This window comes from Pseudorca crassidens, chromosome 1 (assembly GCF_039906515.1).
Source record: "Pseudorca crassidens isolate mPseCra1 chromosome 1, mPseCra1.hap1, whole genome shotgun sequence".
Classification (NCBI taxonomy): Eukaryota; Metazoa; Chordata; class Mammalia; order Artiodactyla; family Delphinidae; genus Pseudorca; species Pseudorca crassidens.
In genome coordinates, this window is record NC_090296.1 from 53224926 (window position 1) to 53252434 (window position 27509).

At 36.6% G+C, this 27509-nt stretch overlaps 1 protein-coding gene across 2 annotated transcripts in view; it reads left to right on the forward strand.

The window, feature by feature from the left end:
- Positions 1–27509, forward strand: part of MDGA2 (MAM domain containing glycosylphosphatidylinositol anchor 2) — an 829686-nt gene that overhangs the window by 336851 nt on the left and 465326 nt on the right. For both annotated transcript variants that reach the window (XM_067736879.1, XM_067736889.1), the window contains exon 2: positions 19025–19164. In XM_067736879.1, coding sequence (XP_067592980.1) covers positions 19025–19164 — 140 coding nt within the window. The remainder of the gene's footprint in view (positions 1–19024; positions 19165–27509) is intronic.

Sequence of the window (27509 nt, forward strand, 5' to 3'; positions counted from 1 at the left end):
TGCTTACTGTAAAGATTTGGAAATACAGATAACATTAAGAAAAAACAAAGATATCAGAAAACTTACTGCCCCAAGAACCATGATTGTTAGCATCCTTCTAGACATGTCTCTAGACACATAGTTGCACATAGTACATGAACAGGGTCATAACACACGTTAGCAATAATTATGGATTTCTTTCCATGTCAATAAGCATAGATTCCATCATTTTATACTGGTTGTAGGAGAATCTGTTATTAATCTGGTACTTTATTGTTTGATACTTATGTTGGTTCTATATATATATATTTTTTTTTTCCCGGTACGTGGGCCTCTCACTGTTGTGGCCTCTCCCGTTGCGGAGCACAGGCTCCGGACACGCAGGCTCAGCGGCCATGGCTCACGGGCCCAACCGCTCCACCGCATGTGGGATCCTCCCAGACCGGGGCACGAACCCGTGTCCCCTGCATCGGCAGGCGGACCCTCAACCACTGTGCCACCAGGGAAGCCCTGGTTCTATACTTTTATCAATCATTAAAAAAAATTAAGATTACTTCAATGGTTATACATGATCATATGTTTTCCCTCTTGTGTGATTATCTCTAAATTATCTTTTAGAAAAAATTTCAGAGAACATCTTTATAGAGATCTCCTTATATGTATGTCTGATTTGTACATGTAAAAACCTTACATTTGAATTTGAAAATATTAATGGCTTACACTTGCTGCCAGCTTTTGATGAGGTGAACATTCTTCTAATAAGCATTATTTATCACACTGTCACTAGATTCTTTGAGAGAGCTTTGATTTTTAATCAGTTTTACAGATACCAAAACAGAGGCACAAAAAGATCATTTGCTCAGTGTCACACAGTAAATGTCAGAGTGGGAATTTGAACCTGGGCACCTCAATTCAGAGACCTTGCTTATAACCACAGCACTTTATGTGATCCACGTTCTTCTCAAAATTTATTTTTAAAAATCAATGACATCAACATTTTTGAATGTAAATACATTTATAGCTACATACCCATGTTTAATAGCTTATTAGTTTTCCATATATGCTATTGTTTCCAGGTTTTCTCTTATAAGTATTGTAGTGGAAATATTTGCTTCTGTAGCTTTTGGCAATTTGTCTCAGTCAGTTTTTTTAAGAGATAGCCCAAATGTTATATGTATTTTACATTTGGAATCTAAACTGGCAAACTACTTACGGCAAGAAGTGTGCTGATTCCCATCTACCAAATATAGAGGTATATATTGCCTCAAGCTTACTTCAAAATTAGGTTTCATTTATTTATTTTTTATTCTTATCAATATCTTTGGCAAAAACAAATACTTTAATGGTTTAAATTTCTTTTTTTTAACATCTTTATTGGAGTATAATGGCTTTACAATGGTGTGTTAGTTTCTGCTTTATAACAAAGTGAATCAGTTATACATATACATATGTCCCCATATCTCTTCCCTCTTGCGTCTCTCCCTCCCACCCTCCGTATCCCACCCCTCTCGGTGGCCACAGAGCACCGAGCTGATCTCCCTGTGCTATGCGGCTGCTTCCCACTAGCTATCTGTTTTACGTTTGGTAGTGTATATATGTCCATGCCACTCTCTCACTTTGTCACAGCTTACTCTTCCACCTCCCCATATCCTCAAGTCCATTCTCTAGTAAGTCTGTGTCTTTATTACCGTCTTGCCCCTAGATTCTTCATGACCTTTTCTTTTTTTTTCTTAGATTCCATATATATGTGTTAGCATACGGTATTTGTTTTTCTCTTCTGACTTCACTCTGTATGACAGACTCTAGGTCCATCCACCTCACTACAAATAATTCAATTTCGTTTCTTTTTATGGCTGAGTAATACCATTGTATATATGTGCCACATCTTCTTTATCCATTCATCTGTTGATGGACACTTAGGTTGCTTCCATGTCCTGGCTATTGTAAATAGAGCTGCAGTGAACATTTTGGTACATGACTCTTTTTGAATTATGGTTTTCTCAGGGTATATGCCCAGTAGTGGGATTGCTGGGTCCTATGGTAGTTCTATTTTTAGTTTTTTAACGAACCTCCATTCTGTTCTCCATAGTGGCTGTATCAATTTACATTCCCACCAACAGTGCAAGAGTGTTCCCTTTTCTCCACACCTGCTCCAGCATTTACTGTTTGTAGATTTTTTGATGATGGCCATTCTGACTGGTGTGAGATGATATCTCATTGTAGTTTGGATTTGCATTTCTCTAATGATTAATGATGTTGAGCATTCTCTCATGTGTTTGTTGGCAATCTGTATATCTTCTTTGGAGAAATGTCTGTTTAGGTCTTCTGCCCATTTTTGAATGGGGTTGTATTTTTGATATTGAGCTGCATGAGCTGCTTGTAAATTTTGGAGATTAATCCTTTGTCAGTTGCTTCATTTGCACGTGTTTTCTCCCATTCTGAGGGTTGTCTTTTGGTTTTGTTTATGGTTTCCTTTGCTGTGCAAAAGCTTTTAAGTTTCATTAGGTCCCATTTGTTTATTTTTGTTTTTATTTCCATTTCTCTAGGAGGTGGGTCAAAAAGGATCTTGCTGTGATTTATGTCATAGAGTGTTCTGCCTATGTTTTCCTCTAAGAGTTTGATAGTGTCTGGCTTTACATTTAGATCTTTAATCCATTTTGAGTTTATTTTTGTGTATGGTGTTAAGGAGTGTTCTAATTCCATACTTTTACATGTACCTGTCCAGTTTTCCCAGCACCACTTATTGAAGAGACTGTCTTTTCTCCACTGTATATTCTTGCCTCCTTTATCAAAGATAAGGTGACCATATGTGCGTGGGTTTATCTCTGGGCTTTCTATCCTGTTCCATTGATCTATATTTCTGTTTTTGTGCCAGTACCATACTGTCTTGATTACGGTAGCTTTGTAGTATAGTCTGAAGTCAGGGAGCCTGATTCCTACAGCTCCATTTCTTGTTCTCAAGATTGCTTTGGCTATTCGGGGTCTTTTGTGTTTCCCTACAAATTGTGAAATTTTTTGTTCTAGTTCTGTGAAAAATGCCAGTGGTAGTTTGATAGGGATTACATTAAATCTGTAGATTGCTTTGGGTAGTAGAGTCATTTTCACAATGTTGATTCTTCCAGTCCAAGGACATGGTATATCTCTCCACCTGTTTGTATCATCTTTAATTTCTTTCATTAGTGTCTTATAATTTTCTGCATACAGGTCCTTAGGTAGGTTTATTCCTAGATATTTTATTCTTTTTGTTGCAATGGTAAATGGGAGTATTTCGTTAATTTCTCTTTCAGATTTTTCATCATTAGTGTATAGGAATGCCAGAGATTTCTGTACATTAATTTTGTATCCTGCTACTTTACCAAATTCATTGATTAGCTCTAGTAGTTTTTTGGTAGCATCTTTAGGATTCTCTATGTATAGTATCATGTCATCTGCAAACAGTCACAGCTTTACTTCTTTTTTTCCAATTTGGATTCCTTTTATTTCTTTTTCTCCTCTGACTGCTGTGGCTAAAACTTCCAAACTATGTTGAATAATAGTGGTGAGAGTGGGCAACCTTGTCTTGTTCCTGATCGTAATGGAAATAGTTTCAGTTTTTCACATTGAGGACGATGTTGGCTGTGGGTTTGTCATATTTGGCCTTTATTATGCTGAGGAAAGTTCCCTCTATGCCTACTTTCTGCAGGGTTTTCATCGTAAATGGGTGTTGAATTTTGTTGAAAGCTTTCTCTGCATTGATTGAGAAGATCATATGATTTTTCTCCTTCAGTTTGTTAATATGGTGTACCACATTGATTGATTTGCGTATATTGAAGAATCCTTGCATTCCTGGGATAAACCCCACTTGATCATGGTGTATGATCCTTTTAATGTGCTGTTGGATTCTGTTTGCTAGTATTTTGTTGAGGAATCTTGCATCTATGTTCATCAGTGATGTTGGCCTGTAGTTTTCTTTCTTTGTGACATCTTTCTCTGGTTTTGGTATCAGGGTGATGGTGGCCTCGTAGAATGAGTTTGGGAGTGTTCCTCCCTCTGCTGTATTTTCGATGAGTTTGAGAAGAATAGGTGTTAGCTCTTCTCTAAATGTTTGATAGAATTCGCCTGTGAAGCCATCTGGTCCTGGGCTTTTGTTTGTTGGAAAATTTTTAATCACAGTTTCAATTTCAGTGCTTGTGATTGGTCTGTTCATATTTTATATTTTTTCCTGGTTCAGTCTTGGCAGGTTGCGCATTTCTAAGAATTTGTCAGTTCCTTCCAGGTTGTCCATTTTATTGGCATAGAGTTGTTCGTAGTAATCTCTCATGATCCTTTGTATTTCTGCTTTGTCAGTTGTTACTTCTCCTTCTTCATTTCTGTTTCTATTGATTTGAGTCTTTCCCTTTTTTTCTTCATGAGTCTGGCTAATGGTTTATCAATATTGTTTATCTCCTCAAATAACCAGCTTTTAGTTGTATTGATCTTTGCTGTCGTTCCATTCATTTCTCTTTCATTTATTTCTGATCTGATCTTTATGATTTCTTTCCTTCTGTTAACTTTGGGGTCTTATTGTTCTTCTTTCTCTAATTGCTTTAGGTGCAAGGTTAGGTTGTTTATTTGAGATGTTTCCTGTTTCTTAAGATAGGATTGTATTGCTATCAACTTCCCTCTTAGAACTGCTTTTGCTGCATCCCATAGGTTTTGGGTCATCGTGTCTCCATTGTCATTTGTTTCTAGGTGTTTTTTGATTTTCTCTTTGATTTCTTCAGTGATCACTTGGTTATTAAGTATTGTAGTGTTTAACCTCCATGTTTTTGTATTTTTTACAGACCTTTTCCTGTAATTGATATCTATTCTTATAGTGTTGTGGTAGTAAAAGATACTTGATACGATTTCAATTTTCTTAAATTTACCAAGGCTTGACATGTGACCCAAGATATGATCTATCCAGGAGAATGTTCCGTGAGCACTTGAGAAGAATGTGTATTCTGTTGTTTTTCGATGGAATGTCCTATAAATATCAATTAAGTCCATGTTGTTTAATGTATCATTTAAAGCTTGTGTTTCCTTATTTATATTCATTTTGGGTGATCTGTCCATTGGTGAAAATGGGGTGTTAAAGTCCCCTACTATGATTATGTTACTGTTGATTTCCCTTTTTATGGCTGTTAGTATTAGCCTTATGTATTGAGGTGCTCCTATGTTGGATGTATAAATATTTACAATTGTTATAACTTCTTCTTGGATTGATCCCTTGATCATTATGTAGTGTCCTTCTTTGTCTCATATAATAGTCTTTATTTTAAAATCTATTTTGTCTGATATGAGAATTGCTATGCCAGCTTTCTTTTGATTTCCATTTGCATGGGATATCCTTTTCCATCCCCTCACTTTCAGTCTGTATGTGTCCCTGGGTCTGAAGTGGGTCTCTTGTAGACAGCATATATGCAGGTCTTGTTTTTCTATCCATTCAGCGAGTCTGTGTCTTTTGGTGGCAGCATTTAATCCATTTACATTTAAGGTAATTTTCAATATGTATGTTCCTATTACCATTTTCTTAATTGTTTTGGTTTGCTATTTTAGGTCTTTTCCTTCTCTTGTGTTTCCTGGCTAGAGAAGTTCCTTTAGCATTTGTTGTAAAGCTGGTTTGGTGGTGCTGAACTCTCTCAGCTTTTGCTTGTTTGTAAAGGTTTTAATTTCTCCATCAAATCTGAGTGAGATCCTTGCTGGGTAGAGTAATGTTGGTTGTAGGTTTTTCTCCTTCATCACTTTAAATATGTCCTGCCACTCCGTTCTGGCTTGCAGAGTTTCTGCTGAAAGATCAGCTGTTAACCTTATGGGGATTCCATTTTGTGTTATTTGTTGTTTTTCCCTTACTGTTTTTTTTTTTTTGCGGTACGCTGGCCTCTCACTGTTGTGGCCTCTCCTGTTGCGGAGCACAGGCTCTGGACGCGCAGGCTCAGCGGCCATGGCTCATGGGCCCAGCTGCTTCGCGGCATGCGGGATCTTCCTGGACCGGGGCACGAACCCACATCCCCTGCATCGGCAGGCAGACTCTCAACCACTGCGTCACCAGGGAAGCCCCCCCTTACTACTTTTAATATGTTTTCTTTGTATTTAATTTTTGATAGTTTGATTAATATGTGTCTTGGTGTGTTTATCTTTGTATTTATTCTGTATGGGACTCTCTGTGCTTCCTGGACTTGATTAACTATTTCGTTTCCCATATTAGGGAAGTTTTCAAGTATAATCTCCTCAAATATTTTCTCAGTCCCTTTCTTTTTCTCTTCTTCTTCTGGGACCCTTAAAATTCGAATGTTGGCATGTTTAATATTGTCCCAGAGGTCTCTGAGACTATCCTCAATTCTTTTCATTCTTTTTTCTTTATTGTGCTCTGCAGTAGTTATTTCCACTATTGTATCGTCAGGTCACCTATCCATTCTTCTGCCTCAGTTATTCTGCTATTGTTTCTTCTAGAGAATTTTTAATTTCATTTATTGTGTTGTTTATCATTGTTTGCTCTTTAGTGCTTCTAGGTCCTTGTTAAATGTTTCTTGTATTTTCTCTATTTCCAAGATTTCGGATCATCTTTACTATCACTATTCTGAATTCTTTTTCAGGTAGACTGTCTATTTCCTCTTCATTTATTAGGTCTGGTGGGTTTTTACCTTGCTCCTTCATCTGCTGTGTGTTCTTCTGTCTTCTCATTTTGCTTAACTTACTGTCTTTGCGGTCTCCTGTTTGCCGGCTGCAGGTTCGTAGTTCCCATTGTTTCAGATGTCTGTCCCTAGTGGCTAAGGTTGGTTCAGTGGGTTGTGTAGGCTTCCTGGTGGAGGGGTCTAGTGCCTGTGTTCTGGTGTATGAGGCTGGATCTTGTCTTTCTGGTGGGCAGGTCCATGGCTGGTGGTGTGTTTTGGGGTTTCTGTGGCCTTATTATGACTTTAGGCAGCCTCTCTGCTAATGGATGGGGCTGTGTTCCTGTCTTGCTAGTTGTTTGGCATAGGGTGTTCAGCACTGTAGCTTGCTGGTCATTGAGTGAAGCTGGGTCTTGGCATTGAGATGGAGATGTCTTGGAGATTTTCACTGTTTGATATTACGTGGAGCTGGGAGTTCTCTTGTGGACCAGTGTCCTGAAGTTGGCTCTCCCACCTCAGAGGCACAGCACTGACTCCTGGTTGGAGGACCAAGAGCCTTTCATCCACATGGCTCAGAATGAAAGGGATTAAAAATAGAAAGAAAGAAAGAGGATAAAATAAAATAAAGTAAAATAAAATCAAGTTATTAAAATAAAAAATAATTATTAAGGAAAAAATTTAAAAAGTAAAAAAAAAAAAAAAAAAAAGGACAGAAAGTATCCTAGGACAAATCGTGAAAGCAAAGGTATACAGACCATATCACACACAGAAGCATACACATACACACTCACAAAAAGAGCAGAAGGGGAAAAAATAATATATCTTTGCTCCCAAAGTCCACCTCCTCAATTTGGGATGATTCATTGTCTATTCAGGTATTCCACAGATGCAGAGTACATCGAGTTGTTTGTGGAGGTTTAATCTGCTGCTCCTGACGCTGCTGGGAGAATTTTCCTTTCTCTTCTTTGTTCGCACAGCTCCCATGGTTCAGCTTTGGATTTTGACCCGCCTCTGTGTGTAGGTCGCCTGAGGGCGTCTGTTCTTGGCTCAGCCAGGACGGGGTTAAAGGAGCAGCTGATTCAGGTGCTCTGGCTCACTCAGGCCGGGGGGAGGGAAGGGTACGGACGTGGGGCGAACCTGCGGTGGCAGAAGCTGGTGGGATGTTGCATCAGCCTGAGGCGTGCTGTGCGTTCTCCCGGGGAGGTTGTCCCTGGATCACGGGACCCTGGCAGTGGTGGGCTGCACAAACTCCTGGAAGGGGGGTGTGGATAGTGACCTGTGCTCGCACACAGGCTTCTTGGTGGCGGCAGTAGCAGCCTTAGCGTCTCATGCCTGTCTCTGGGGTCTGCGCTGATAGCCGCGGCTCACGCCCGTCTCTGGAGCTCCTTTAAGCGGTGCTCTTAATCCCCTCTCCTCGTGCACCAGGAAGCAAAGAGGGAAGAAAAAGTCTCTTGCCTCTTTGGCAGTTCCACACCTTTTCCTGGACACACTCCCGGCTAGCCGTGGTGCACTAGCCCCCCTTCAGGCTGTGTTCACGCCGCCAACCCCAGTCCTCTCCCTGCGCTCCGACCGAAGATGGAGGCACAGCTCCTAGCCCCTGCCCACCCCGGCGGGTGAGCAGACAAGCCTCTCGGGCTGGTGAGTACAGGTCGGCACCGATCCTCTGTGCGGGAATCTCTCCGCTTTGCCCTCCGCACCCCTGTTGCTGCGCTGTCCCCGTGGCTCCCAAGCTTCCCCACTCCGCCACCCGCAGTCTCCTCCTGCGAAGGGGCTTCCTAGTGTGTGGAAACTGGAAAGCTTTCCTTCTTCACAGCTCCCTCCCACTGGTGCAGGTCTCGTCCCTATTCTTTGTCTGTTTTCTCTTTTTTTCTTTTGCCCTACCCAGGTACTTGGGGAGTTTCTTGCCTTTGGGGAGGTCTGAGGTCTTCTGCCAGCGTTCAGTGGGTGTTCTGTGAGTTGTCCACGTGTAGATGTATTTCTGATGTATCTGTGGGGAGGAAGGTGATCTCCCCATCTTACTCTTCAGCCATCTTGATGCTCCTCTTCGTTTAAATTTCTTTAAAAATTAGGTAGATTGAACAACATTGAACATGTTTATAGGCCACTTGTCTCTGGAAGTATATTTTGAAAGGCACAGACTCAGCTGTGTTACAACCCGGACACCTTAAAATCTGAATAACTTATTTGATCTAACCTCTAATAGATATGATCTCATCAGTTCTGCAGAGAACACTAGAAGAATTTCAAGCATAACATTTGAAGTTAGGTGAATTGTGCTGTGAGAATTTAAGCATAACAATTTTGTATTTAATGTAACGGGCTATGGCTACAGTTAAATATTTTTATGTATTCCTTGTTTCCTCAAAAAAATCAAAGAAATACTACTAATTAGAAGTTTGTAATAGAAAAAGGTTAATGGTAAAAAATTTAAAAATCCTGTATACTTTGTTAAGCATTATGGATCACCCATTTGTTTTGCTACTACTCTGAAGATTTTAAGATTTTGTGACACTGCAGATTTCTTATATTGTTTGTTTTATTAACAAATCCTAACATTAATAACAATTATGACAATTCTTAGAAAGGGTATTTATGAGTTCATTTAGGAGAATGTGGAAATTATTTAAAGTTGAGCACAGAGTCTTGCTCGATGGCAGACTGAAGGAGCACAGGTGATTGAGCAGGAGAGTGGGAGGTCCAGCCCCTGTGACCTGATGGTAGGGGATCTGGGAGATGGCAGGTCTAAGAGCCTTCCTGGGGAATGCCGTGTCACATTGCCACAGAGGTGAACCACAGAGATACTTACAGGGACAATTTCAAAACTTCATCCTCAGACAGATGGAAATTAATGTTTGAACAGAAATTTTGGGTAGTTCCTCAGCTCCTGAGTATATTTCTTTGAAATTGTCAAGCCTAAATAAAAAATTAGAGGTTGAGTGATGATATTTACCAATAAGTGCTTCTGTTTCACATTTCGTGGTTTAGAAAAATGTTTTTACTTTGAACTCTTATGGTACTAAGTAATTTAATAAAAATATTCTTTGTCTATGGGACTATAAATGATTGATAATCCTTTTTTTGTATTCTGTTCTTTCCCCCTAAATTCTAAAGACAAAGGAATGTCTGTTGTTTTTAAAATGAGGATGCAGCATGGCAAAATGAAAAAAAACATATATATAACACAATTTTTTTCTAGAATAAGACAGAACTGTAGATGAAACTAAACTTTGAATATTCACTAACCTTCACTGGGGATGTCTTATTTTTTCAAGTGGAAATTAAAAATATACTTTTTATGGTTTTAGATAGAGCTAGAGATTGTCATAAATAACAAGCTTTGCACAGGTTCCCGGTGTTTGCTAAGTTCTTAATCTATGAGTGTTGCCTGGTGGAGTCCGAATCATTCTTGCTTTGTGATAATTGCTCTTCTGCCCAGTTCTGAAGGGGACTCTGGGTGTGTGTCATTATCACACTGATTCCTCTATTCTGGGGTTTGAAAGGCATTTTTGTGACATGCTGAGGATCTTGTCCTTCTTGGGGCTAGTCACAAGCAGCAGCAGTGATTTCTCAATGGAGAGAAACAATGGAGAAATTGTCAGGCCAGATCCTCAAAATCCTCTGCCTGCCATTGCCACTCTTGGAGAAGCAAATTGAAGTTTTCATTTTTGGCATATTCTGTAGGAAATCTCATTTGTTTTGTTGGTTAGCTAGACTGGAAGAAATAATAGCTGTCTCTAAATACCCAATTTGTGATTAAGGTTGGAGCACAATGATGACACTAATTACATTTTAGTTAGTATTTGCTGGGGCTTTGTAGTTCTTTCCAAGAAAGCTGAGAAGCTCTTAATTCTAGAGAAGGGTGAGTACATTTAGGTATACATTTCAGTCCAGAGAGTTTAAAAATGATGTAATTAGTACCTGTGGGTTCAGGAGTCCTGATCTCATAAGATGCTCTGATAATTCATGAGAGTCAGGAAGATTTGGTTCCAAGAACTTTGGAAGGTTCACTGACCACATGATATATAGCTTCAGACATTAGTAAGAGGAAACCATTTCACAAGTTTGATTTAGAGGGGGAAAACCTAATCAAGGTTTTAAGGATTAAAGGCTGCCCCCTCTTGTAGCATTATAATAGTTTTTCTGCATCCTTTACTCTGCTTCCATCATGACTCAAAGCACATAAAGAATGGTACCATAAAAGAGGCGACTCCCTTGTGTTTATGTCAGTTTTTTTTTTTTTTTTTTGTAATGACAGTCTATGGCCTAGCTGCCAAAATTTCTGGAGTAGTTTTTTTGGGGGTTTTCCTCCTAAAATTTACTGATTAGATAGAAACATGATTCAACCTTTAGATGGAGACAATTCAGGATGTGGCATTGGATCCAATATAGAAAAAGGAACTTGTGTATAGAATCTCACATTTCTACCTACATGGGGAAAGCACAGTTCACCACAATATTTACCTTTAAGTGATAGCACACAGCTTAGTTCAGTCAAGTCCTTTGTGAGCAAAATATGAGATTAATGAAATATTTGATAACCTTTCAAATATTGCTTTCATACGTTTCTCCTGGAAAATACTGGAAAGAACATAGTGAAGGGCTTGGGGTAGGAATATCCACGTAGAGATGCAGATGTCTATGTCAGACTTTGGGGCACATGGTTCCTCTCCAGCACGCGTGTCAGAGGTTGTTCAAATGCTGAATTTGAAAAGAATGTTAAGAACCTTAGATTCAGTGAAATTTATATATTTTTAAATCTATAAAACATACTAGGGTCTTTGAAGTTTTAGCCTTAGGAATTAATAGGTGATGTTTTGAGATGAAAACCAAAAAAACCATATTTCTGATGAAATCTGAAGTTAATGTAAAAACCTTAATTTAGTAATATTTAAAAATTTTATATTGTTTCATTTAAGAAGCATAGGACACATATGTCATTTTGTGGAAGATAATTCGGATTAATATTTTACCGTTATGTATTCAGTTTTTTGTAAAGTTAGTACCTTGACTCGAGAATGTTAAAAGATGACATTACAAGGTAATTCTTTTACACAAAAACATTATTGCTTTTATCATTGTTTTTAACTTTAAAATTTAAATTGCATTATGGCTTTTTTTGTTTAACTTTAAAATTTCATGAACACAATTACATTGTTATTTAATGTCATTTTCTTCAGTGACGAACGTTCTTCCATCTTAAATAGTATCTATTGTATATAACAGATAACTTACGTTTAAATTAAAAATTTAAGCAATTTAAGCTCTTTGCTTTAAATTCTTGGCTAACACTAACCTAAAAAATCATATCAACCTCTGTTATTTAGGAAAAATTAATAGCTGCTTTCTAGAACCAGGGGCTTCAGGGTTTAATTTTCTTACCTTACTTTGGGCTTTGCAGAGTCTCTCAGGGCAGTTCAATTAATTTATAACAGTGCTGCTCAACGTGTGCTGAGGAAATAATACAAAATATCCAAAATCTTTCATATTTAGAGCCTTTCACCAAAGTCATACTGAAGTAGATATGATCTTCTTTTGATTAAATCCAGAATATCAATATGATCTTAGTACTTTCATATTATAACTCATCAAATTAAAGATAAAAATGTATTTCCCTCCAGTGGACAGGAGTACAGTATTAACCAAGTATGAGGGATGAGGGGAAAGAGGTAGGGAAATAAATTCACATTGATGCTGAAATTGTAGTTAATTCAAAATAACCAATGGAATCAAACAACTCAAATGAGCTAAAAGCTGATGAAAAATAATCTGTAAATTGTTTGTGTATCAAGATATTGTCCTATTTGGGATTATTTAAATGACAATGACAGATGGATTTTAACTATTTTTTGAGGAAATTGTTGGAATGGACATATAAATTGAACATTCTGCTATCTGCATGTTTCGATATATGATTATATTCATGGTTGTAAGAATAATAGTGGGAGGTAGTAATATTTTTTTATTGTTTTGAAGTGTAGAACAAGTGTATAATTTTAAAAGATCCTCATAGTTGCATAGAAATGAAGTCTGGTAAACGAAGACTGAAGGAGATGTGCGAGATCAAAATAATGACAAATAATTAGCAGTTAAGCAAAGTGGTCTTCTATATTCCTGCCTTATTCTTTTATAAATACAAATGATAGGGCAGATGCCAGACTGCTGTGGCCTGAGGATTGCAAAGCAGCTGTGGAAGTATGACATAGAGTGGGTACCGTTATTTCTATTCATTGGCTGTGAAGGAAAGGCAAGAGGAGGCCTGGTGATGGGAGGATAAATGTTGTTTTGTCTCCATTCTTTAATATGGGAGAGATTAAGCATATTTATGTTCTGTGAGGATTAACCTTGATTTTTATTTTTACAGAAGAGATTAGACCATTTTGAGAGATTTCTGCATATTTGGTACAGAAGTTATCAGAGTTAAACTTGTAAAAGAGTAAAAGAACAAAAAGATAAGAAAAAAGAAAGGAAGTCGGGTTTTAGGGAAAATTAATTTTAAAAGAATGTTGAAGGATAGTAGAAAAATAGTGTAGTATTGGTAAAAGTTACAGTTTATGTTGGAAATACAAACATTATGGTTTGTTTCTTATAATGTAAATAATTAGTCTTTGCAATCCTGAGATGGTGGTATAAATATTGTTAAAATATTCTGTTTTATACTTACTGTTTTATACTTATCATTTCTTTTACGTGTGGGTAAACCTCAGGAGCAGTTTTACTTTTTGCCTGAAGCTTGGTTTGACCTGCTAAGACTTTTCTCTTTCTCAAAACTCACCTCCTTCATCTTTTGCCGCTATTGTTCTACAGCCAGATCTCACTTGAAATTCACCAATGCCCTCCTAACTATCATTGGGAATGACCTTTTGTCTATGCTCCTCCTAATTGACAGCTCTGTTGTAAGTGACAGTTTTGGACAGTTCACCATTCTTGAGCATCTCTTTGTGTAACTTTTAAAGCACTGCATTTTCTTTGTTTTCCTTCTACCTCTGAGTCTCTTTTCTTGGCCTCTCTGTATTCATAATCTTATGGACACCAATTCTCTATCAAGAATTCACATTCCTTGCGGTTCTATCATTATCCTCTTAATTTCTCCCTCTACATGCTCTGTTTTAGAGATTTTGTCTATTCTATTGCTGTCAGCCATCGACTACCATTTAAAAGCTCTAAATTTTATGTGCAGCAACAACTTTTCAGTTGTTGGACAGCTCAACATCAGCATCTAAATCTAAAATTTTACCTACTCTCCCAAGTGTTCATATTCTCCCCTTCCCTATCTGAGTTTTTGATATTAAAATATGTAATATAATGAGCCTAAGGCAAAAGACATTAGGCAAAAGAGTTGTCAACAAGAAGAGGGATAATTATAGACTATACCTGTATACACAATACTTAATTTAAAAGTCACATTGGGAGATTATTGTGAAAAGGCGGGGAGGAGACAACTCATGTAGTATTTTAAACTAGTAACTCAGGTAGGAAAGAGAGAAAATAAGAAGAATGGAAGACACCATGCTTTAGAAGTACTATTCACATGTGCTACATTGGAATTGTGAAATAAGCAGAAGAGACCAATTATTGGCAATGTTAATTAGATAAATGTAAGATGTCATAGAAAACTGATAAATGTTTTATCAAATCAAGTAATTACTTAGACCAGTAGAAAAATAGAAGGAAATTTGATTATTGTTTTGTTTGCTTTACAAGCAAAACTGGTCCTGCTAAGAGAATGGTGTAAGCAGTAGTGTTAGTTCTGTTATCTCTGGCCACCTGAGAGTAGAAAGGTGTGAGACATTCTATCTATCTGTCTCTGAGTCTCTGTCTCTGAACAGAATCTAGAGTGTGTGAGAGATGATGGTGCAGGGTGGCTCACTGATGTCTCCACTGGAGCTTCTAACAGAGGTTCCGTGAGCTCCCTCTCTCCACACTAGCTATCCCAGGGGATCTGTGACCTGCTCCAAGAACATAAGTTACCTTGACGTAGTGTAGCATAGTGGTGAGATTTTACTGGCAACTTGAATTCCCAAAGAATAGTTGGACCAGGGATTTGAAGGATTTACCAAAGTACAATACTCTTGCTTGGGGTTCTTAGAAGAGAGAAAACTCCTAATACCAAACTTATTACTGGCTAATAACAGCATGTCCTTCAGAAAACATGGAAAAAGCTTCTCCTTCAAAAACACTTCCCATCTAAGTCCTCACTCTAACAAAGCCCTCCGTGATTTGGGCTCAGAGCCCCTCATCTTAAGTCTCTCCCAACTGTGAATAATGGGGAGTCCATAGTGATCAAGAGAGTATTTTCTATTTAAAAATGTATCTTTCACCTATTTAACCAAAATATAAACTTCACTGTCATCTTAACTCCTGCCCCCTCGCTCCCTCATCAGTCAATCCTCAAGTCCTGTCTAACAAGAACTCTCAAGTAGGTTTCTCCCATCATTTCCATTCGCAGGGCTATACAGTCTCTTATGTCTGGAGACATCATGACATCATGGCAAATTGAGAGAGTGGCGCTGGTGTCAAGGTTTGGAGTATATTATAAACTATGTGGACCACATGTTCATGTAGTTATTTCCTAAACACTGCAGGCAGTCTCTTATAGACATACCTTTGAACACACTATTTCCTTTCTCTGGAATTCGTTTCACCACATGCATTTTTCCAAACCTAAGTTAAATGTCACTGGCTTCATGAAACCTGTTGGAATCCACCAGGCAGATTTAGTCAGCTTCTGCTTTGTCCTGTTATGGTCTTTTCACTTCCTTCTGTTAGAATATCTATTCTGCTCAACTGTAATTGTTTTATTATTTTTGTATTTTATATATAATATATATAAATTGGACAGACCCAATAGGCTATAAACCCATAGAGGGCACAGCTCATAGCATTAATCTTCATATCCTCAGCTCATAGCCTCGTGCCTGATCTATAGCAGTTGCTCAATAAATATATGTTTGAATATCTGTATATGATATAAAAGGCTTAAAAGTGCTCTTGCTGTTGCCATTGGAGAATAAGAAAGAATTTGTGTTCTTTCTCCAACAGAATACAGTGAGAATTTGGTTTGACTTTGGATATACTCTAACAAGATAAAAGAATGTCTCTCTTTTGCCCTTTTAGGCTGACCTCTTGAACCCAAAGCCAGTTTATTCAAATTAAGGGAGTTGATATGATTAGTGTTAGAAAGATTTTATATAATGGAATTTGGCTTACTGCAAGCAAATTTGGATGAATGTTAGTCTCTTGTAATATTTTAACATTTTAATTCATTGCTGACTCTACAGGGCAATGGGGATCATAACCCTTAGTCCAATTTCAGGATGATGAATTGACGTTTTCTCTAACAAGGCAGAGGATAAAACATGTTTTGTTTCAGATATAGTACTGAAAATTGCATATATATTTAAAGTAGGCAAATTCAGTGCCATAATGGTTAATATTTTTGCTAAAATAGGTTAAAGTCCTTATAGTGGTATATGCTTAAAATTATAAATTAATTATTAAATACCTACTTTGTGCTATGAATTATGTGATGTGGAATAGATGCTGAAAATTATGTTCATCCTTGTAATAAGGTGCTTCCTATCAAGTTAGAATGTTAAGAAAAAGGAGAATCTCTGGGCAATACAGATTTTCTGGAAAAAAGAGAAGAGAATCATTGCTAAGTAATCCAAGAAGGTTTCAGCAACATTGGTCCAAAGATCAGGGTGGGAATTCTAGATGGGGAAACATCGTGATCAAAGACACTTGAATTCTCAGTGCTCTTTATCTTCCCACTGATGTTGGGCTGCTGTTACAGAGAAGTGGGATTTTGGGTTGGATAATCAGTATGAGGACCATTTACAGGGCACCTAAATGCCATGTGGGGTGATTTGGACTCTGTGAAATGTCATAGGGAGACATTATAGATTCTTAGGCAGGAATACAGCATGATGAAAAAAGAAGTTACAATATATTATTTGGGAAATTGTAAGATTTCATGGATTTGATAGGGACTGGAGACAGGATGGTGAATTGGGACAATGTTACACTGGTTACGTTTGGAACAATTATAGTGTTTATATTGCTGATCTAGTTATGGTGCTTTAACTTCATGAACTGTTTCTCAATCTTTTTTATTCCCCTAGTGTAGTCTAGGTCTAGTTTAGGAGTTATTTAACCCTACTTTAACTGTGCCAGGCATAGTTTTAATAGCATGAGGTAGTAAAAGGAGCCTAGGAACAGTGGTCCTGGTCTCATTTAGGCCACAACTAGCTGCAAGCCTGTAGCCAGGTCATCTGATGTCATTGGGCTTTCCTTCCCTAATTTGGAAATAAGAGAATTCACCTGGATGAATTTTAAGACCTTTTCAGTTGGACTTTCTGCAGACCAAAAGAGTTAAAGGAAGCTTCCAAAATTTTCATCTTATCATTGAGATTCTAAAGTACTGATCACATATTTTAATGCATACTAGGAAAAATACATCTTTAACATTTATAATTTGGTAGAATATTCCACCCTCTTATAAGATAGGTGGTAGGTTCATAATGACTACAGTATATAGGCAATTACCTTTTCCAAGAATGTGTTAAAATACAGAAGAAAATAGCAGAAAATTTACCCTTGTAGATGAACACAGTGTGCTTACTGTATAATTTAAATGTTTTAAATGAAGTTACTTATTTGCATAATAAGTATGTCTTAAAAATAACAATACTATTCATTGATTTGAAATTAAAACAAAAATAAGTGTAAATCTGGAAAAGATGTCATGTTACTATATAATTAGATGTACTAATAAACATGTAGGCTATCACTTGTTAGGCTAAATTTGGCAAAGAAATATATTTCAAGGTAATGAATCTCTATTTTTTTACTTAACAATTTTTTATTTATATTTTGCAAGTGTTTATTGATTGTCATTAGTTTGTTCACCTCCATAATACGTATACAGTTGTATGACAGATGTTTTAAAATAAGTAGCTTTCTAGTATTACTTGTCTAAATTGAAGTTTAAATTTGATCACCATAGGAAATGATTTGTAGGAAACCTTGTGTGAAATATATCAGAATACCCAGATAAACACTACAGATGATTTCTAATGTCTTAAAACTAGGCAAATTATTACAGTGTCTAGACAGAGTCTGAAGACATGGTAGAAAATTTTTGATAAATTGGTTTTATAAGACCAAAAAATTATTTGGTTTGTTTAAGTTTTTAAACAAACTTAAAAAATTGGTTTATTTAATTTTTTAAACCAGTGAAAGGTTGCATAGCATGATGTTTAGTTACTTGAAAAAAATTAAAAGAAAAGGACATTTTATCCCATGGTGTATTTTCTTTAATAAACAAATATTTATAAGAGCCATTAGAAAATTATTTCTAATGATCTGGTCTGAGTAGCACTATTGTCATCACCTGGGATGTTCTGTAAAAAGGCAGATTCCAGGGGTTTTCTGCAGACATATAGCAGTCTCTGTGTATACCTCTGACATCTATGTTTTAAACAAGTTCCTGGGGAGTTTATTATGCATACTGAATGTAAGAACTACTCTTTTAAACTTTTTGCCTCCACTCCAAATGTATTACAAACAAAAGTGCTGAATTCACAAATGGGGATGATCTCCAGTTTGAAGCTAGTCACAGTAATCTCCTTGATGACAAGAAGCATATCTTATTATCTAAGTATTTCTCATTACCAAAAGAATTTTTGCATACAGTGGGTTTCCAATGATATGTAAGTCAATGAATGCTAGTCAAGTTTTATAGGCCCCTGTGACACTGAAGTCGGAGAAAATTATATTATGGAATTTGGACAGTTTCATGAGAAGTCTATCTTGAATCAGAATTTTATACTTAGACATCAGTGATTTATGGCCTTCATCAGTGGCTTAATTCAGTGATTGTTTTTTGCTCATATTAATACAGGAGTCTATAAATATTGAAAACTAAGTTGGTGTTCAATTCCAGATAACCAAATCTTCCTATTCTTTAGCTCCTTAGTTACACCACACGACTTATAAAATTAATAGAAAAATGGCAATGTCTTTAATTCACATTCCTTTTTCCTTTCTGATGGTCTTTCTTTTGCACTACCTAGTTTTTGGACAACATCCCTTACTATATTAAATTTTAGATTTCAGAGAGGAAGGGAACTGTCACATTTTAACAATCAAGTTTTATCATTGGTCTTGTAATGATGGTGATTTACTGAATCACCAATTTTTCCCCATTACCCTATTCCCCTTTGCCATTTTCAGACTGTGTTGGTGACTGCAAGGTAAACTTGAACTTTTCTGTCCGGCAAAATCTTTAATCCCTTGGGGATGTTCAAAGTGTTAAGACTGATGGATCTGACAGTGGTAAAGTCTAATAAGAATTGCCATAACAACCATGATGATCAGGGGAAGACAGTTTGCTTATCTTTTTATGTATCTTGTCTCTCTTCTTCCTGATTCGACAGCTCCCCCCACGGTTCGTATTGTGCATTCAGGCTTGGCCTGTAACATTGAGGAGGAGCGCTACTCGGAAAGGGTCTACACTATACGGGAAGGAGAAACCCTGGAATTGACCTGTCTGGTCACAGGACATCCACGTCCACAGGTGAGTCCCGAACCGTGATATTGTGGAAAACTCTCTTTCACTTTTCTTGGAAGTCAAAAAGTGTACATTTTAGATGATTTAGCTAAAAATGTGTTTGTGTGTGTATGTGTGTGTGTGAAATTCAAGTATGTGTGCAATGCAGGATAAGAGTAGTGACTGCTGAACATTCAAGCTTGAAGTATTCACGTGGATAAGACAAAAAAAAGAAATTTTTGTTTTGGTATTGTGAGAAATTTAAAAGACATTTCTAAGGAGGCTGTTAAAAAAGACAACTACAAAAATATCTCAGTCAGATAACAATTCATATGGCAAAGAGTTTATTTTAGAATGTGGAACATGATTTCACGATGACATAATTGCAGTGGAGGAAGCATTTGTTCGAAGAATGTGATGAATGAGGTCACATGTACTTTCCTTACTCCTAGTCATTATATCCATAGAAAACCTCGAAAAAACAAATGTTTGTAGGTGCTGTATGAATTCAGGTTCTCAAGAGTCAGCAGCTACAGCTTTCATAGCTAATTTAGTAGCAGGAACAGAAATTGAGACTTTCAAAGGTCACTAAAATTACAAACAATGAGCAAAGAAAAAGCTTGTAGGAGTGAAAAAAGGAGTTAGATATAAGATAGTATAGTTAGGCTATGTATCTATGATGTAAAAATTTAATTCAGATACAGAATATTCACGATGTTTTTATTCATTAATTGCCAATTCTTATTGTCATATATTTAACCTGACTGGTTCAAAATATGGATTGGTATTAAATACAAACACTGTGATGGAAAAGAAGTCTCATTTGGTAGATAAAGTTACATATTTTAAGTATTTGTATTACAGAAAAAAAAAAATCCAGCTAACACGACTATATACGGGAAAGTAAAGAACAATGTGGAGATTATAAAGTCTCCCATCATTTCTATCTTGTCTTTTGGTCCTGTCATCCTTAACTCTTTAATCCTCAAGGATGTTTTGACTGTACAATTTTGACCCTGAGGAACAAATAAAAATAAGCATATGAACTTCACAGAACGAAGCAGTAGATTGATAAGACCATAAATAAACTGAAATGGTGAAATATGTTTTATAAAACTTATGCTGCTGATAAAATGGAAAACAGTAAAAGTAATCTAGGAAAAATTATTTTAAAATATTGAAAAATATTAAAATACATAGTGGCTAAAATTGCAAATTATGACACTTGCTAAGAACTGAAAATTTATTAAAGAATAAAATTGTCTCAATAAAATTGAGCTGCAGAAAATTTGACCCAATATAATTAGACTTAGTAGAAAAAATGATTGCAAAATTAAATATATAAGCACAGAAGCAATAATTGTTAAAATGTGATGTAGATGAAGCTGATATGTAAAGCATTTTTATTTTCAGATTTATGCAGAAAACAGTATAGTCCAATGAAAATAATTTTACTAAAATTAAAAAATGATAACACTAACTCAAGAATATTATCCCAAAGAAAGTTTAGTGTTGTTATAATTTGATTTTCTTAATTTATATACATAGAATAAAAATTCCAGAGTAAAAAAGTTGGGATCAAAGTAGGAAGGTCCGAGTAAACCTAAAAGAGGCCACAAGAGAAGACTCATTGATGCTCCCATTATTCCCACAATGAATGTACCAAGTTCTGCAGCTTCTGAACTTCAAATTTTACTTAAAAATGCAACTTATCTTTGTTTTTAAGTCATCCCAGCTGTTCCTCTCCCTCTATCTTCATCCTTACATTCCCTTAATATTAGCCGTTTCTTATTTTCTCCATACATCTTCCCTTTCGTGATTCAGCAATCTGGATGCAATCTTTGAGCTCTGGCCAATCCAAAAGTAGTTCTGAAAAACAGGAGTAGGTTATTGTCTTACTTATTTTTCCTGAGAAATTCCATTTTTGGAAACGTTTCAGTGTGTTATGAGCCTATGAAAAATTTATTATTTCAGTATTATTATTTCTTCATTCCTAGAAGTAATTCAGGTGTTTGCAGGTGAATCAGTTTCAGTTTATATTGCATATTTGGAAAATTAACTGGGCCTCTTCTTTGTCAACAAACTGTATAAGGAAGGCTGACAGAACAGCTGGGCCTTTGTATCCTGTCCAAATACTAAAGGGCATGCTGTTGGCATCTGGTCCTGAGGATAATTTTTCTTGGCTGATACCATGAAGCTGGAATGACTTTCTTGCTCCTATGTCTAATCTAAATATGATAATGCAGTGAAAGAGAGAAGTTCCTCATTCACTCTTCAGAAGATTTCTTAATCTGTTGCCTATTCCTGTGGCGAGAGTCATAAAAATTTCCATTTCTACAAGTGTTCTAAGGCAGCATTTTTTTCTAGATTCTTTAAAATTTTCTTTAAAATAAAATAAGTGAAGAAGGTCAGTACATAGCAGTGGTTAAGAGCATGGTACTGGGACTGCCTGGATATAATCCAGGATCCATCATGACTACTAGTGTGACCTTGGGAAAGTTCCTTAACCTCTCTGTTCTCTGTGCCTCAGTTTTCTTATCTATATAATAGCGATGATGCTAACCATCTTATTTATATCATAGACTCCTTTCAAAAGTTAAATGTATGTGTAAATATATATGTACGTATATTTTGTATATACATATATATATGGTACATAGTAAGCATTATATTGGTACATAATAAAATATATATTGGCTTTATATTATTTTTAAGTAATTTATATTTAGACTCCAACGTCGAACATATTTGAAATAAGTAAATTTTAAAAAAGGTTCTTAGCATTTCTATAGTCTAAATTAAATGCATTTCAATAAATTTCAATATTTTTGTGTTGTAATGCACTGCAGAGCTTTTGCATCTCTGTTAATTAGCTTTTTTTAGCTTGCAAGGACTAGAACTGTGTTCAGACTACCTCATTTAAGGAGGGCTTATTATAAAAGTATGTGGGAAGGTAAGAAAGAAAGACAAGGGTTTGTCAGTAAATCTACCAACCTAATATTACTTCTGGATATCCATAATTTCAGGATTTTGCTACCTACTCTCTTAATTTTCCTTCTTTTCTTTTCTCCTTCTTTCCTTCTTTCATTCCTTCTCTCCCTTCTTCCCTCCTTCCTCTGTTCTTTCTCCCTCAATATTACCACACCAATAACAAATGAATTATGAATATAGTCCTCTTGTAAATGATTTAAACAATAGGATATTTGACATACTGGACCTGTTTTCTGCATCATGTGAGAGACTCTCCAACTGAAACAACTAATATTTTTTCAATGTATCTTTGGATAGAATATGACAAAGGGTTTAGGAGAAGTATGCAAAAATTTATTAATCACAAATTTTATATCAGTGAGTAACTTCACAGTCCCCCCCCACCCCGCCACACACACACAGTCTCATCCCCTGGTGACATACATCTTTATTAAGGTCATGGTTACAAGAGGAAATATACTCACCATAGCTGTTTAGGAGAAAGCTCTTATAGCCTTTCTGATCATTGATGTCACACCTTCAAATAGTTTTGTTACCATTACTTTTAATATAGAATATGGAAAGCCTCTTTTGGTTCAACACTTTACTCCAAAACTACTGATACATTTTATTCCCAGTATATCAGCATTAACCAAAGGTTTTTTTTTAATTTAATAAAAATCCTCATGAATATAAAGGGTCATTTTTGTTCCTCAGGAGATCTGAATCCATTTGCAGTTATTTCAGAGTTTATCATTTGTTTAATTCCATGGACAGTCCTGATGTTAGAAGAAACATTTATCATACAGTTCCAGATACTTGCAAAAACGTTAGTCCGTGTACTTAATGAGATAATACATGTTGATCATTTAGTGGAGTACCTAGCAAAAAGTAAATACTTAGTCAATCATCACCATATTTGTGATTCCATTATTGATACAACATAATAATTCTATAAAGTTAATAATTCTCAGCTATTACTCTCATCACTACACAATTGCAGGTAACCCAGTAGAGTAGGTGGAGTATTTCTTACTCTCCCCTTGAAGTTGGTTTTGATCATATGCCTGGCTTTAACTAATGTATTTTGAGCTAGCTGTAATCTGGACCAGATGTATTGTCTGCACTGGAACAAATTGATACACCTCTGATACTAGCTGGTGTATAGCTAGTCATCTGATAAATGAATGCTTTTCAGTTCTCAAGAAGAAGCTGTGCTCTGCCCTGGGTCAGGATGAACTCTGTCACTCTCTGTAACATTATAGTGCACAAGGAATTTGATTATCTTCATAATCTACATAACATTATACTAGTCCATTATGTTCATTATATCATTTCATTTTGACCTTTTGAACAGGATGTAGCAAGTACTTTGGATGCCATATAAGACAGACACATGCCAGAGGATGAGAAATACAGTACCAGAATATTAGTAGTCTGTCAAATTGGAGAAGATTTTTGGAGTCTGATGGTCTGGGGCATGCTAGGACATTCCATCTAAGGTTATAAAAAAGTTGTTGCTCCTCACAGGCCCACCACTAAGAAGGAGGTCCAGCATATGGTAAACTTTTTTGAACTTTAGGAGCTGCATATTACTACATTTGGAAATACTACAAGTCACTTTATCAGGCAACTTTAAAGGCTATGATTTTCAAGTAGGACTCAGAGGAAGAGAGGGCTCTGCAGCAAGTCCAGGTTTTAGTGCAAACTGCCTTGCTACTCAGGCAAGGTGTTGGACACAGATGCTGTGTGGATCTTTTATTAGGTCCTAAGAATAGAGTCACAGCACAAAACTTTAGATTCTAGAACAAAACTAAACTTTCTACAGCAGAGTACTAATTGCTGTTTGAAAAGCAGCTCTTTGGTCAATAGGGAGTAGGATCCAGTCGATACATGCCCCCTTGGTCAGGCAATTCTGTAACATATTCTACATGGCTCCTTAGAGGGTCCCAGTAGAATGGAGCCCCAGTCACTCTCAGCAGTGACTAGCATAATAACACTTTGTTGTATCGGTTTTTCTCCTTCTCTATGTCACTTTACACAGCCCCCTACTTGGCTTCCCTGGGATTAATTCTGAAAATAAACTATCTACTTGTAATCTCTTGTCTCAGATTTTCTTTCCTGAGGCAACTCCAGCATATGACAGTACATATCTCCTGGACTCAAACCTAATGAGGAGTGTGTTTATACACCTAATCAATCCTAGTTTCTGCTCCCTTTCTGCTGACCTTATGTTGCTTAATTCTGATTCAGAATTATTGTACTTCTACTTTTCCTGAAGACTTGTAAAGGTAAACCACAAGAAACTAGCCAAGGTAGGATGTTTAATTAAATTTAATTAAATTAGCATGGGTGTGGAGTATATTGTCCTCATTTATTCTCCTCATCTCTTGAAAAATATGTCTTCTACTCGAATTAAATCTAAGCATTGAAAGTTTGCAAGTTCATTTGCAAGGAATGTCATGTGATGGAGATTTACAATATAAATACAGACTGAGGATTTGTTTGGTTTTGACAGCTTTGCCTCTCATGGTCAAAATTGGATCTTGAGAGTGATCAGAAAATGCATATCAAAACAGAGTCAAAATAATTGAATATACAGATCACATGAAAGTTAGAAATTAGATGTCTCCTTTTGAAATCTACATATTTCAATGAAAAATATATAAGTGATGAGACCATAACCATTATTTTATTACAGCAGTTGACATGAAATAAGCTTTTTAAAATTATCAGGGCATTTCCAGAAGATGGAAGGAAATCAATATTGCCTATCAATATATAATTGAGAATCTATTAGTTGTATTGTACATAGTTAAAATGGATCATTTTATGGTAAATAGTTGCAATTCTTTTAATGTAGAAGTTCTGAATAACTACATAGACATTGATGATTTGGTTTTGTATTTTTATTATTAGAAGAATACTCCCATTGACATATTTTCAGATATGTATTATTTGACATATGAGGAGATTTTTAAGTGGTAGATATCCTACAATATAGTTTTTTTCCCTTAGGTTTTTTTTTTTTTTTTCTTTTCAGTACACGGGCCTCTCCCGTTGCGGAGCACAGGCTCAGGACATGCAGGCTCAGCGGCCATGGCTCACGGGCCCAGCTGCTCTGCAGCATGTGGGATCTTCCCGGACCGGGGCATGAACCGGTGTCCCCTGCCTCGGCAGGCGGACTCTCAACCACTGCGCCACCAGGGAAGCCCTAAGCGATCTTTTGCATTGCATTTATAATCAGAACAATTTACCATTTTGAATAACTCTTCACAGTGCCATCAAGAAGATGGACTGTAAGCAATCATTTTGGAAAGAGTTTTCTAAAATAACGCAAAAGCATTACGTGTGTTATATAAAATACATGGAAACACATTTCATGAGATATATAAATTCTACATCAGGTAATGTCTCATATTAGCCTAAAGAGTTCCCTAATTCCAAAATCGTACAAGTGCCTGAATTGCATAGTTTTACATTGTATTAGTTTTCTAGGGCTGCTGTAATAAAGTGCTATAGACTAGGTGGCTTAAACAACAGAAATTATTCTCTCACAGTTTGGAAGTCTAGAATTCTGAAATCATGGTGTTAGCAGGGCCATAATACTCCCTCTGAGATTCTGCGTAGAATCCTTCCTTGCCTTTTCCCAGCTTTTGGTGGTAGCCATCAGTCCCTGGTTTTCCTTGGCTTTCAGCCACATCATTCCAATCTGTGCCTCTTTCGTCACATGTGTGTGTGTGTGTGTGTGTGTGTGTGTGTGTGTGTGTGTGTCTTTTGAATGGCTTTTTCTTCTTCCTGTAAGGACACCAGTCATATTGGGTTATAGGCCCGCATACTCCAGTATGACCTCATTTTAGCTAATTACAGCTGCAACAGCCCCATTTACAAATAAGGTCACATTCTGAGGTACTGGGAATTAGGACTTTAACATACCTTTGGGGGCACACAGTTCAACTCATAACGTATATTATTTGTTCTTTTAAATTAGATAGTTTATACCTTTGCTGGGCATATTCTGGGCTGCTTTTAAAGAGCACATTAGACATGTAATGACTGCTGTGCCTCATTAATCTTGAAGGAATTTACGGTGCTTTGCCTACTGATTTACTATATTTGTTGTCTCTTCCACTTGTCTGCACTCCTTTCCCTTGGCCAGCTGAGTCAGTGGCTTATTAATCACCTCTTTCATAAAGTCTTGCTTGGTCAAAGAGGCTTGCTTAAATGTCCCTTCTATGTGATCCCAGAATATCAGGCCATTTCTTACCATAATACATCATAGGGTCCTGCTTTGGGGAGTGAGTGAGAATTTAGACTCTGCAGACAAACTACATAGTTTCACATTTCACCTTCTCTACTTTTTCAGCCCTGTGAATGTGGGTAATATATTTAACCTTCCTTTCAGTTGTTTTCCTCATGTACAAAATGACAATGTAGTAGTAAATATAGGTTCTTCAAGGATCAAATAAAATCATACAAGGGAGGACAAAAATCTTGAATAACGATGATAAGGATGATAGAAATAATAAAATAGAATAATCGTATTGTTTTTCCATTTCCTGTCTCTGTCACTGAGCTGTAAACTAGAAAGCAAAGGACTGGGTCTTGCATTCCCATTTTCTATCACAGAGTGAACATATGTCATGATTTGCCTGGGACAGTCCTGGTTTATAGCTATTGTTCTGGTACACTTGTTGATGTCGTTGTCTCTCAGTCCCCACAAGTATCCTGCTTTGGAGGATAAACTATATGAGACCATAAACATAAAAGCTTTCACATAGAGGATCTCATTTATTAAAGGAGTAAATGTGGCAGGCATTATCACTTGGGGTTAACTGTTGAATATTTTAATTAATTCTGTTCCTTTTTAAAAGTACTAAATTGTGTTTGCCTGTGCCTATGTCATTTACCTCTTAGAATTAAGCATTTAAGGAAACCTTAGATTCACCTGTGTAGGCACTGGTGGAAGCCGCATACCTCAATGCCTGCAGGGATGCATTAACTGCTCCCTTGGTGGTCTCCAAGAGGACTTAATATGTCTTCTTATTTTATTATCCAGCAAGGATTTAAAGACACTTGGGAAATGGGGCTCAATAATATGAAGCTATTAAAGCCCTGCGGTCGGAGAAGAGTCTAACTTTAAACCTTCCATGCCACTTTTGACAATGGTACACATTTTTCATTACAGATATAACAGGGCAACCTTGGGATCTCAGTGACGGAAACATATTCTTAAGTATCAGACAAAAACCTGGTAATTCATTGCTTGGAATTTGTTGCTTAAAACCAAACTACAAAGTCCTAACCCTATGTCTATCTAAATAATTTAGAAATGATGGAAGCCTGGCTTTCATCAGAAAAGGGAAAAAATTGACATCAACAGAAAGTAGAACAGAGTTTGA